Genomic DNA, 12,972 nt, shown 5'->3' with positions numbered 1-12,972 from the left:
GGCGGGGGCGGGCGGAGAAACTCACCACAGCAACGGGCGTTGGACGCCAGCAGCTCCTGGGGGCTCATGGCCGTCACGTAGGCGATGTTTGCGAAGACGTACACGAACGTCACCAGGGGATGGAGATGAGATGGCGCGGGGCAGGTTCCTGAAACAAGCAAGGGCAAGCAAGCGAGGGGCCGTGAGGCGAGGTAAGGCAACAGGGACGTAGGACAGCGGCAGCGTGTGTGTTTTTGTGCGTCGGGTGTATCTGTGTGGCAGTGTGTCTGTGTGTCTTTCTGTCATTTGTCTGTGTCTGTGTGTGTTTGTGTGTTTGTATGTGTGTCTGGCTTTGTGTGTTACTGTGTGTATGTCTGTGTGTCTGTGTGTGTGTGGTGTGTTTGTGTGTGTCTGTCTGTGTGTGTGTGTGTGCGTGTCCGTCTCTTACACGTAGGGGTCCACCAGCTCCTCCGTCACGTAGTTGAGGAAGTTCCAGCCCCCGTAGGCGAAGGAGCCCTGCAGGAAGGCCAGGGCGATCAGGCCCACGTCGTACTCCTGGAAGGGCTCGAAGGCGTTGGCCGGCTCCAGCCAGTAGTACTCTCCTGGGACGGAGGAGGGAACAGCCGGTCAGAACAGGGGGAGCCGGGATCACAACCAGCATCATTGGAAACCAGAGGCAATCTCATTCCGAAGAATCGCCTCATCCGAAGAATCGCCTCATTCGAAGAATCGCCTCATTCCGAAGAATCGCCTCATTCCGAAGAATCGCCTCATTCCGAAGAATCGCCTCATTCCGAATCCGATAAATCTGCCTGATTCGGAATGCATCATTGATCCGGAACAGGGATGCATTCCGAATTGAGGCGCCACGCGTACTACCGCCTCACGTGCTCTGGTACGGGCACCAATCAGAACCGATTTGTTGATTGGGTCCACCTGCCCAAGGTGTTGATTAAGTACATCAGTGTATCTTAACGGTTCAATGGAACGCATCTGCCCATCTGCACGTGGGACATTAAGGCAGAGGACAGGGGGGAGTCTAGGGAAGGCGGTGGCCACTCAAACAGGCTGTGGGGTTCGGGATTATGCTGCAGGAATTCAGATAGGCGCAGGAGTGGGGCTGCGCGCATGCACCGCATATGAATGAGGAGCACATGGGGTGTGGTTGTGTGTGTGTGTGTGTGTGTGTGTGTGTGTGTGTGTGTGTGTGTGTGTGTGTGGGGGGTAGAGAGAACGATGGAAGAGCATCTGTCCTCGTCGAAGCCAGACGCCCGTTGGTCCAGCCAGCGGTCCTTTTGCTGCGGCACGGTTGCCCTTGGCGGGCAGTGTATACATTAGCTGTATTTTGTGTTCTTATGTTCCACGCCGTGCCTCAGCGATCGACTCCCTGTCCTCTCATCCACCTCGACCAGCTCCTCTATCCAGCCATCCCCCTCTACCTACCCTGTCCCAACCCACATTCTTCTTCTTCTTGTATTATTCTTGTCCCCCCCCGTCCGTCCGTCCGTCCGTCCGTCCGTCATCATGAGTCTGAGGGCCCCGGGGCCTGAGAGAGAGAGATTACCTCGGTATTAACTTGTCTCTCCTCTGTAATAATCGGGGGGCCCCGCCATGTTATGACTCCATGATCCACAAGAGACGCCCTCGTATGAAAAGGCACATTAGTGATGTGAGTTTGAACCGGAGGAGGCGGGGGCTCAACTGGCCAGACAGGAGACCAACTCACTGACCCTCCTTCCGTGGCATTGATTCTTTTTTTTTCTTTTTTTTTCCGCTGCTGTCCCCGTTGACCCACAATGTCGCCCTCAACGGCTGTAAAAATTGCGCATCTGTGTGACGGTGACACAGAGAGCATGTGTATATGTATTCTAGCTCTCCCCCACAGATGGACAGCGGAGACCGGCTCACGCAGATGGCATGGACGAGGCTGCCAAAGCCGTGCGTGGCTGAAGGACGGCCGGTATTGTGTGGTGAATTTGTCACACACGTTTGGGACATTTGTGTACGCTTTGGTCCAACGCGTCCCATACCATCTCGCCGATAGTTCAATCGTGAGATGGTTGAGGAAAGGAGTGGTGGACATCATTAAATTAGCTCACACACGGCAGACACACACATGCATGCACGCACGCACACACACACACACACACACACACACACACGCACAAACGCTCACATACAGATACACGTACACAAACACGCACACATACACACACACACCCACACAAACACACGCGCACGCACACACACACACACACACACACACACACACACACACACACACACACACACACACACACACACACACAAACACACACAAGCACACACTTCTTTAGTGGGCCTACCCTTGCAGATCTGCACGATGCCCATGATGATGATGAGGGCCAGTGCCAGCAGCTTGCCGGCCGTGAACATGTCCTGCACCCTGGTGGCCCAGCGCACACTGTAGCAGTTCACCCAGGTGAGCAGCACTGGAGGAGGGAGGAGACACACACACACACACACACACACACACACACAGACAAACAGAGGGAGTTAGGGACAAGCTTTACAGAATTTAATTGTTTATTGAATTGAATTGGAATTGGAATTCAATGGATGTCCACCAGCTCATCGTATTCAGCTGATGTGGCACTATCTCGGACACGTGGAGAAGTGCCCTCAAAGGAACTCAGGACTGCACACGGCAGCGGTTTCACTACCCTGCACGTGATCCCTTTATGGCGTCTTCCTCCTTCAAGACACAATGAACAGAGCGTAGAGACGACCGACGTCAGCTGAAACCGCGCTGGCTTGGTTCCCTACTCCCCCGCGGGTCAAATGTCTCTGTGCGGCGTTGCAATCGCCATAAAAACCAACGTGTCAGAGATAAGAGTGACCGTCGCCGGTGATCAGAGCTGATATTGGCCGATTGGGATCATCGGCTGTTCCAAAGTAAGCTTGGGAGAAATGCGGGGACCGTCCCATGATGCATCTGGCGGTCTCACCTGTACCGAGTCTCGCTCTCGGGCCGTCAAGGTCAAGGGCTGCCCTCTGATGACGTCATCAACAGTGACAGCACGGTGACCTTTGCCCTACGTATCTACTCTCGCTGCGTCGAGGCGTTGAGCTTGAACCCTTTTCACTTTTCTTGCTGTTCAAAGTTCAAAGGGTTTTTAACAGCCGATTTTTACGAGCCGTCGGGACAGAATGAATATACAGCATACGTATAATTACCCGCACGTGCAAGTACACAGCCATGGTCGCACCTAAACACACAACACACACACACACACACATGAGCATCTGCGTGTGTGCTTGCAGGTGCCTCGTCACGTCAGAGCACGCTGAGTCAGCGACAGCGCTGATGCAGAACATGAGTGGGGGGTCACAACCTGCCTTCACCCGTCAGCTGGCTGGGACCGGCTGGAGCAGGCGTGGACCCCCGCCCCCCCCCCCCCCCCCCCCCCACCCCGCTAAGGGTCGTGGACCCTTGGAGCGCCTTCCTCAGGTGTTGTGAAACACTATCCGTAGCTCAGCTCTTGGCTAGCGGACCGCGGCATGTGTCACATGTGTGATCTGCTTGGGGGACGTTTCTGTATGATACACAGAGGCTTGCTCGGATACAGGGGGACAAAAACAAATTCACCGACCATAAGAGGTGGGTTGAGTGGAAGAGAGAACCACCAACCCTCACCCAGTTCAGTAAACAACAACAACAACCCAAATTAACTCTCACTTGCTCTCTGTCCTTTCTCTCTCTCTCTCTCTCTCTCTCTCCTCTCTCTCTCTCTCTCTCTCTCTTGCTTTACCAGTGTGTCTCCAACTGATCGATGCTGTGCAGCAGTGATATGTACACACGCTCATCAAATTGGTGGATTCATCAACTACCTCTTCAATGGAGCCCTGTTGCCGGCAGATTGTCCAAACCGACACAGACGTAGTCCAATCACGGTAGCAAGCCAGTAACGTATTTAGCTGTCGTTAAATGAATCAGAAAAAGTAATCTCTCCCTCTTCCCGTCTCTCCCTTGCTCGCATTCTCTCTCTCTCTCTCTCTCTCTCTCTCTCTCTCTCTCCCTCTCTCTCCCTCTCTCTCCCTCTCTCTCTCTCTCTCTCTCTCTCTCTCTCCTCTCTCTCTCTCTCTCTCTCTCTCTCTCTCTCCCTCTCTCTCTAAACAGCCAATGTTTGTGCCAAAACGCAGCAATCAAAATAGACCCTAATTGGCCAATCGTTCAAGTTGACATAACGATCTGAAGTTCCCCCTTCAGACATATTATACCTCTGTTGGGCACTGCAGTGTGTAGTGAGTTATACATAGGCCACTTGGACCAAGTAGACTTGTGTGTGTGTGTGTGTGCGTGTGTGTGTGTGCGTGTACCTTTTTGTGTGTGGTGTGCAGGTGCCAATACTTGTGTCCATGCATGGCTAAGCATTGCATAAGGATGTGCGGTTTAACGTCTTGTGCATATACTGCATGTAGGTATGTGTGTATTTTCTGTGTATGTGTGTGCGTGGGTGACGTGTGTGTGTAGTGTAGTGTGTGTGTAGTGTAGTGTGTGTGTAGTGTAGTGTGTGTGTAGTGTAGTGTGTGTGTAGTGTAGTGTGTGTGTAGTGTAGTGTGTGTGTGCAAGTGCCCGTGAGTGCAAACAGAGGGAGCCAGCACGTCTGCTATGCAGGCAATAAGCTGATCTTTACTGGAAGAAGACTTTTGACCCCGTGGAACCTCTACACTGGGGGGGGGGGGGGGGGGAGAGAGAAGGGGGAGAGGAAGGGAGAGAGAGAGAGAGGGGGAGAGAGGAAGGGAGAGAGAGAGAGAAGGGGGAGAGGAAAGACTGACAGTGAAAGCAAGAAAGAAAGAAGGAAAGAACAGAATGAACGAAAGAAAGGAAAGACTTAACGTATGGATGAAAGGCGAGGAAGAGAAAGAAAGAGAGAGAGGGATGAGAAGGAAAGGGGAGAAAAAAGGTTCATAAAAAGAAAGGAAGAAAGACGAAAAGAACGAAAGAAAGCAAGAAGACAGAGAGAAAAGAAAAGAAAGACAAGAAGAAAGAAAGAGGTAAAGGACAGAATTAAAAAGGTAACAATAAAGAAAGAAGGAGAGAAAGATCTGAGGAGCACGGAAACAAAGAAAGACAAGAAGAAAGACAAGAAGAAAGACAGATAGAAAGAAGGAAGAGGGAAGATATATATTCCCCCCCACCACGTCCTCCAGCTCCACGCTGTCACACATGCACAAACACACACACACACACACACACACACACACACACACACACACACACACACACACACACACACACACACACACACACACACACACACACACACAACCACACACACACACACACACACACACACACACACACACACAAGCAGCTGCTTCCCTCACATCCAAAGCTAGTATGACCAGCGTTGTACTCATGATCAGGACCTCGGGAAATACGAATCCTGAGAATAATAGAAATGAGGTTCTGAGATACTTCTGATTTTCCTGTTGTTTCACGGCATCAAACAGCAGTGCATAGCAGACAGAACTATGCATCAAATGGCAGTGTGCTTGTTTCTCTTGAATTTACCATCATCGATGACATGCCGTTGCCGTGGCAATCCTGCATCCTCATCCTTCAGTGAGCTCCACTGTGTCTCGCTCGTCCCCGGCATTCGGAGCTGCTACATGCAATGTTTGTCGAGGCCTGCAGTCTTGCCACCGAGCAGGCAGTGCTGGCCGAACATCTGTCCAGTCTTCCTCTTTACACACTGGTTTTCTTACCATATCGCTACTTCCTGCCTCCCGTACTTCTTCTCCCCCCCCCCCCCCCCCTACCGATGACCTCTGACCCCTAACCCAAGTGCTATGTAGCAGCAGAACTCCAGAAGGAACCCGTGAAAGGGAAGTCAGAGAATAGAGCTTTGGATGAGCTGCCTCAGAGCAAAGACAAGCGCTTTACCCTCCAGGGAAAAGGATAATACGACTACATGCGTCTGCTTCACCGGCGTTGCACCTGCTCTTTAAAGGCTGCGTGTGCCTCAGGCTACGCAAACGAACAGAAGGAACTCTCACTTTCACTACACAGAGGTTGCAGTTGAACGGAACCTTTGGGAGTGTGTGTGTGTGTTTGTGGTGTGTGTGTTTTGTTTGTAGATGTACGTGTGTCTCTAAGTGTGTGTGTGTGAGGTGTGTGGCTATACATGAGCGTGTGTCACTACATGTGTGTTGTTGTATGTGCGTCTACAGATGACTGATTATGTTTGTCTATTTGTGTATGTGTGTGTGTGTGTCTATACCTAAGTGTGTATCTATTCTTGAGTGTGTCTGGGTGTGTGTGTGTATGCGCAAGTATCTATACATGATTGTGAGTCTATACTCAATGTTTGCGTGTGTATGTGTGTGTGTTTGTGTGCATGTGTTGGTCTCAGTAAAGGTGTGTGTATGTATATGCTTGTGTGTGTGACTCACAGAGGCAGACGCCGGCCAGCAGGCGCAGTCCGTTCTCGGGGGGGGAAGCAGGTGGGAAGAGGGGCTGCAGGACGTAGTTGGAGAAGGTGAGGGCGATGACCGCCTGGTTGGTGGGGTAGATGACCAGCACGGCGATCCACAACCGCAGGAACCTGGAGGAGAGGGGGGGGGGGGGAGGGAGGGGGGGGGGGGGGAGGGAGGGAGGGGACAATGAGAGCACTGGAGGACACAACATGTGTACTAACACACATGTAGACAACAATGAGAGGAATGAGAACATGAAAAGGGGGGGAGAGGGAGAGAGAGAGAGGAGAGAGAGAGAGAGAGAGAGAGAGGGAGAGAGAGAGAGAGAGAGAGAGAGAGAGAGTGAGAGAGAGAGAGAGAGAGAGAGAGAGAGGGAGAGTGAGAGAGAGAGAGAGAAAGAGAGAGAATGGGTATCAAACAGAGAGAGTGGTTCAAAAGGATGTTATGGTGTGGAGACCAGCCCCCTTCACACACACAGACACACACACACACACACACACACACCACACACACACACACACACACACACACACACACACAACACACACACACACACACACACACACACACACACACACACACACAACACACACACACACACACACACAAACACACAAACACATACACCCTAACCCTAAGACTTTCATCATTCTCGCCACGGGTGACAAATACACCATGTGACCATCTACGTTGTGTGGACCATCTTGGACAGCGGCCTTTGAAGGAGAGCAGAGGAACGGCCCAGAATCAATGTTGACACGGTCATTCTGAGCGCAGCTGCGAGCACACTCAGAGACAGATGGATCGTACGAGACAGAGATGAGAGACATTCATCAAACTGTCAGTCATCCAACTGGTAGCGCTTAGCTTAACCATGCTAGAAATATCAAATCGGGGTTTGCCTGTTTAAGCCTATCACAACATTGAGAAGCTATGCTGGCAGTTAACATGAGGCGGATTGATACTGGTCGTTTTTTACGTTATCCCAGTGTTATGCAGTCCCCCCTCTGTGACCCCTTTTTGTTATTTATCCCACTCTGACCCTGTGGTGGCCATGATCGTCCAATGTCCCTGCCCTGCAGATCGACAGCTTAAACATGGGCCTTATTCACCGAGCCGCCCATCTTGGTTTCATCCTGGTTCAATCCTGGTTCTAAACACTAGCTGGTTGCTAGCATTTGGAACCAAGGCAGCCACAAGGTGAATAAAGCCAACAAAGACGACATGGTTGGCAGGATAATCCTGGGCAGGCGGGGGGTCCTGGCTCAGCTAAGGTTTGGCCGATCTGCAGCGCTAAAACCAGTCAAACATGCAATTTTCTTTTGTTGTGTTTTTTTTTTTTCCATTCATTTTGACACAAATTCTTTGTAAGCTTATGGGCCGACTGTAACACACAGTTCACCGCCCACTCTCCTTCCCTAACAGGATTATTTCAGAGAGGAATGTGGGTTAGTATGTGAATGCTGTGAACCAGTGGGTTTCGCTGTACGAAGAGTGAGAGATGCATACACACACACACAGGCGCACACATACACACACACACACACGCACACGCACGCGCATAACAACCTACAGTTCGGAACTTGGATCTAAAGGACATACTAACAAAAATGTGTAGAAGAAGACATACAGAACACAAATACACATACATGTAGGGACACACACACACACATGAAAACACCTACATAATGGGGACCAGCCGACCAAAACAATGGCTCCCTTGAAGCCAGCTTATTTATCCTGGGCACTGGGCACTGAGTCTCCCCAGCACTTCAAACTAAGACTCTGAGGCCTCACACTACAAAGCGGTTTTCTTGGTAAAACTTCATTGATGTGTGTATTGATAGCTACAAAGGGAATTGAAAAAACAACAATCATTGGGTGTTGTTGTCTGCTTGGCTTCCACTCTCGAAAAATACCCTGATAGTAATACGTAATCCTGTGATCGTTTTTTAGAAACAATGGTCTACAACAGCGATTGAGTAATTTCCGGGTGCTAAATTCTTTACTCTGAATGAAAGAGACCCCGTGTATTACACAGACAAAATGTCCACTGACCTCCAACTAGAAGACGGATCGAGTGGAGGATCCAAACATGCTGGCATGATCTCTAAAACTCTTGTTTAATTGACTTCAACTGCCCGGGACACCTTCTATGTAAATTTTTAACCAGGAAGCTCTTCAGGTTAGATAAACTACTTCTTAGAACGCTAACTCAAACAGTGTTTTCTCAAACTAATGTAGGGGAATCCCGATCAAAGGAGACACCGCATCAAAACACTCCTCATCCGCAACAGTGCGCAAACACATCACACAGAATTTGGAAAGCGCCACAAACAAACAAACAAATCTCTTCACGCTCGACGGTATAGTGTAGCCCTCTCAGCGACGTCAGCTTACCCAGCCAGACCCCCGAAGATGTCCTTGACGTAGGCGTAGTCTCCGCCCGACTTGGGGATGGTGACGCCCAACTCGGCGTAGCATAGCGCTCCGATGGCGGTGATGACCCCGGTGACGATCCACACGATCAGGGCCAGCCCCACCGAGCTGGCGTTCTCCATCACGCCCTTGGGGCTCACGAAGATGCCCGAGCCGATGATGTTACCTGGGGCACAGGGGAAGGAAGAGGGGGAGGCGCTGAGAATCACACAAAACGGCAAACATCATCGAATGTTGACTCATGCGGACAAATACAAAGTATGCATGGCACTCGGAGTTGTAATGAAAGAAATTAATATGTTGTTTTATGTTTTCATGTTTTAGCATTTCGCTTTTTTGCGTTGAGGCGTTTTTTTTTTTACATAAAGCACGAGGCGGTGAAACTGCATTACTTCACTTCAATGAAAGGACCTAGCCCTCTGGGGAGTGCTGACCCTCTGTCAGAAGGCTCTGTGGAACTGGGTCTCCAGCAAGGAGACTGGTGTATGTGTACATTCAATAAAGATATTCTACAACTCTGTGTGCTTGTTTGCTTTTAGAATCCGGCCTCCGCCTGACGCAATCTCATAAAGGAATTGCTGCAGCAGGCGATTGTGAGTGTGAGCGTCGTAGTAGGATGTCTGAAACACAGGATGTGCGTTACAGTGACACCCTGCGTGATATTACTATCTAGTGGTTTGTGACCTTTGATACAAGTTTTTAGATGAAGTAAAGGAAATATGTTGGTGAGAGCGAGAACATGAGAGAAAGAGAGAGAGAGAGAGAGAGAGAGAGAGAGAGAGAGAGAGAGAGAGAGAGAGAGAGAGAGAGAGAGAGAGAGAGAGAGACATCCAAAGAGACGTGGTCATGTGAACAGTAGCCAGACTGCCGTAGACGAGCAGACGGAGAGGAATCATGTGGAAGTGCTGACTCAGCAGAGTTGAGCATACAGACCTGGAAGGCGTGAGAGAGAGAGAGAGAGAGAGAGAGAGAGAGAGAGAGAGAGAGAGAGAGAGAGAGAGAGAGAGAGAGAGAGAGAAACTCACAGAGAGAGATGGAGAGAGCGAGAGAGAGAGAGAGAGAGAGAGAGAGACAAGGACAGAGAGTGAGAGACAAAGGGGTGAGAGAGGTTCAGAACAGAGGGGATATGATTCGTTGACAGGTTCTATTAGCAGACTGTCCGGGTGAAAGGTTGGGAGGCCTGAATCTGTTCTGGTTGGCTGAGTCAACCGTGGATAAGTGGATAAGCTTTGACCGTTTGGGGTCGAAGATCGCATGTTGAAAACTAAGCTAACTCAGTGATATAAATGCATGGACGGAGGGGGGGCATAGGGCCATTGGTTGATTTGAGACAGGAGGGAAATTAATTGTATGCACACATCTGAGGCATTTGTGTAATTAGAGTACATTAACATTCAGTTTAATTATCTGGCTGCCCATTACTTTTTATTACCACTATGTGACGGTAAGTTAATTATGTATTAAATCAAACATTGATGCAAAGGTGGACATTGAGAGGTGAGATCAACTATTGCCAACGCTCAACGCTTTAAGAAGTCAGCCTGCAACTTGGTCCTTGGTTTGTGAACTTTGACCTCTGAGGCCTCTGGGGATTTTCAAAGTTCTGTCCACTTTGTCAAAGGACGCACCTTGTGTTTCATTTTATGGTTCATACTTGAATATGTGCAGATAGACACGTGTGTGTGTGTGTGTGTGTGTGTGTGTGTGTGTGTGTGTGTGTGTGTGTGTGTGTGTGTGTGTGTGTGTGTGTGTGTGTGTGTGTGTGTGTGTGTGTGTGTGTGTGTGTGTGTGTGTGTGTGTGTGTGTGTGTGAGTGTGAGTTGGACATGCTGACTATGGTGTAACTGGTAGGTTTGTTGTTTCATCTCTTTCTCTTCCCTTTACGTCTAATACCAGCCCAAGGCCGGTCTCACCACACTGTTTCACCATAACATGTCTCACAACTCCTTGTCACACTATAACCTCTCTCACACCCCACTATCATGTCACCCTTCTCTCAGAGAGACCGAATTAAAGGGGACATATCATACCACCAGGTGTGAGTGTGACTAGCCGTTACAAGCCATTTTGAAAATCTGCGTCTTCTGACATCACAGGTGGGCGTGTCCATCTAGATGTGCGACGGATAGATGAGCAACGTTTGCTACAGTCCACTGGGTAGGCTGGTAGACTGATCTATCCAGCACACATCTAGGCGGACACGCCCGCCTGTGATGTCAGAAGCTGCACATTTTCAAACCGGCTTGTAATGGCTAATCACAGTCAAACCTGGTGGTATAATATGTCCCCTTTAAGACAAAGAGGTCCACTTTTTGGCTACAGCAAAGTATTTGTGCGTGTGTGTGTGTGTGTGTGTGTGTGTGTGTGTGTGTGTGTGTGTGTGTGTGTGTGTGTGTGTGTGTGTGTGTTTGTGTCAGACACACTCTGATCCCTGATCAGGGTATTAAATTCTTACATTAGACTTCCTCCGCTAAATAAACAGCTGCCAACCGAACACAGCCCGCTACTGGGTCTCCAGCAACGCAAACAAGGGCTTAACCGCTCTCATGGGTGTGTGTGTGTGTGTGTGTGTGTGTGTGTGTGTGTGTGTGTGTGTGTGTGTGTGTGTGTGTGTGTGTGTGTGTGTGTGTGTGTGTGTGTGTGTGTGTGTGTGTGTGTGTGTGTGTGTGTGTGTGTGTGTGTGTGTGTGTGTGTGTGTGTGTGTGAGTGTGAGTTGGACATGCTGACTATGGTGTAACTGGTAGGTTTGTTGTTTCATCTCTTTCTCTTCCCTTTACGTCTAATACCAGCCCTAGGCCGGTCTCACCACACTGTTTCACCATAACATGTCTCACAACTCCTTGTCACACTATAACCTCTCTCACACCCCACTATCATGTCACCCTTCTCTCAGAGAGACCGAATTAAAGGGGACATATCATACCACCAGGTGTGAGTGTGATTAGCCGTTACAAGCCATTTTGAAAATCTGCGTCTTCTGACATCACAGGTGGGCGTGTCCATCTAGATGTGCGACGGATAGATGAGCAACGTTTGCTACAGTCCACTGGGTAGGCTGGTAGACTGATCTATCCAGCACACATCTAGGCGGACACGCCCGCCTGTGATGTCAGAAGCTGCACATTTTCAAACCGGCTTGTAATGGCTAATCACAGTCAAACCTGGTGGTATAATATGTCCCCTTTAAGACAAAGAGGTCCACTTTTTGGCTACAGCAAAGTATTTGTGCGTGTGTGTGTGTGTGTGTGTGTGTGTGTGTGTGTGTGTGTGTGTGTGTGTGTGTGTGTGTGTGTGTGTGTGTTTGTGTCAGACACACTCTGATCCCTGATCAGGGTATTAAATTCTTACATTAGACTTCCTCCGCTAAATAAACAGCTGCCAACCGAACACAGCCCGCTACTGGGTCTCCAGCAACGCAAACAAGGGCTTAACCGCTCTCATGGGTGTGTGTGTGTGTGTGTGTGTGTGTGTGTGTGTGTGTGTGTGTGTGTGTGTGTGTGTGTGTGTGTGTGTGTGTGTGTTAGGGATCGACCGATATATCGGTCGGCCGATATTATCGGCCGATATTCGCGTTTTCTACGTGTATCGGTATCGGCCGATACGCGGCTGATTTTCGCCGATTTATTTTATTTATTTTTTTTATTATTTTTTTATTTTTTTACTTGTTCTACCTCACCTGTTTTTAATATTTGTTAAATATTGTTCATCTACTTGTTCTTACTTGTTCTACCTCACCTGTTTTTACTATTTGTTAAATATTGTTCATCTACTTGTTCTTACTTGTTCTACTTCACCTGTTTTTACTATTTGTTAAATATTGTTTTTTATATTGAAGTTCAATAAAAAAAAAACGCTCAAGAAAGTCTGTATCGGCGTATCGGCGTATCGGCTAAGGCTGATGAAAAAATATCGGTATCGGTATCGGCCCTAAAAAAAACGGTATCGGTCGATCCTGTGTGTGTTTGTAAGGTGAGGGAGCGCGAGAGAGAAAGAAAGTAAAATCAGGGGAGAAAGAGAGGAATAGAGAGAGATGGGTGAGAGAGAGAGAGAGAGAGAGAGAGAGAGAGAGAGAGAGAGAGAGAGAGAGAGAGAG

General features: G+C 49.2%; 1 protein-coding gene across 1 annotated transcript in view; it reads right to left on the bottom strand.

Annotated features, from left to right (window-relative positions):
- Window positions 1-12,972, bottom strand: part of slc7a8a (solute carrier family 7 member 8a) — a 23,834-nt gene that overhangs the window by 7,560 nt on the left and 3,302 nt on the right. The window contains 4 exon segments of the mRNA XM_060035655.1: window positions 428-581; window positions 2,325-2,450; window positions 6,418-6,569; window positions 8,842-9,046. Coding sequence (XP_059891638.1) covers window positions 428-581; window positions 2,325-2,450; window positions 6,418-6,569; window positions 8,842-9,046 — 637 coding nt within the window.

Source organism: Gadus macrocephalus, chromosome 17 (assembly GCF_031168955.1).
Source record: "Gadus macrocephalus chromosome 17, ASM3116895v1".
Classification (NCBI taxonomy): domain Eukaryota; kingdom Metazoa; phylum Chordata; class Actinopteri; order Gadiformes; family Gadidae; genus Gadus; species Gadus macrocephalus.
Note: the sequence above shows the minus strand (reverse complement) of the source record. Positions and strands in the feature narration are given on the sequence as shown.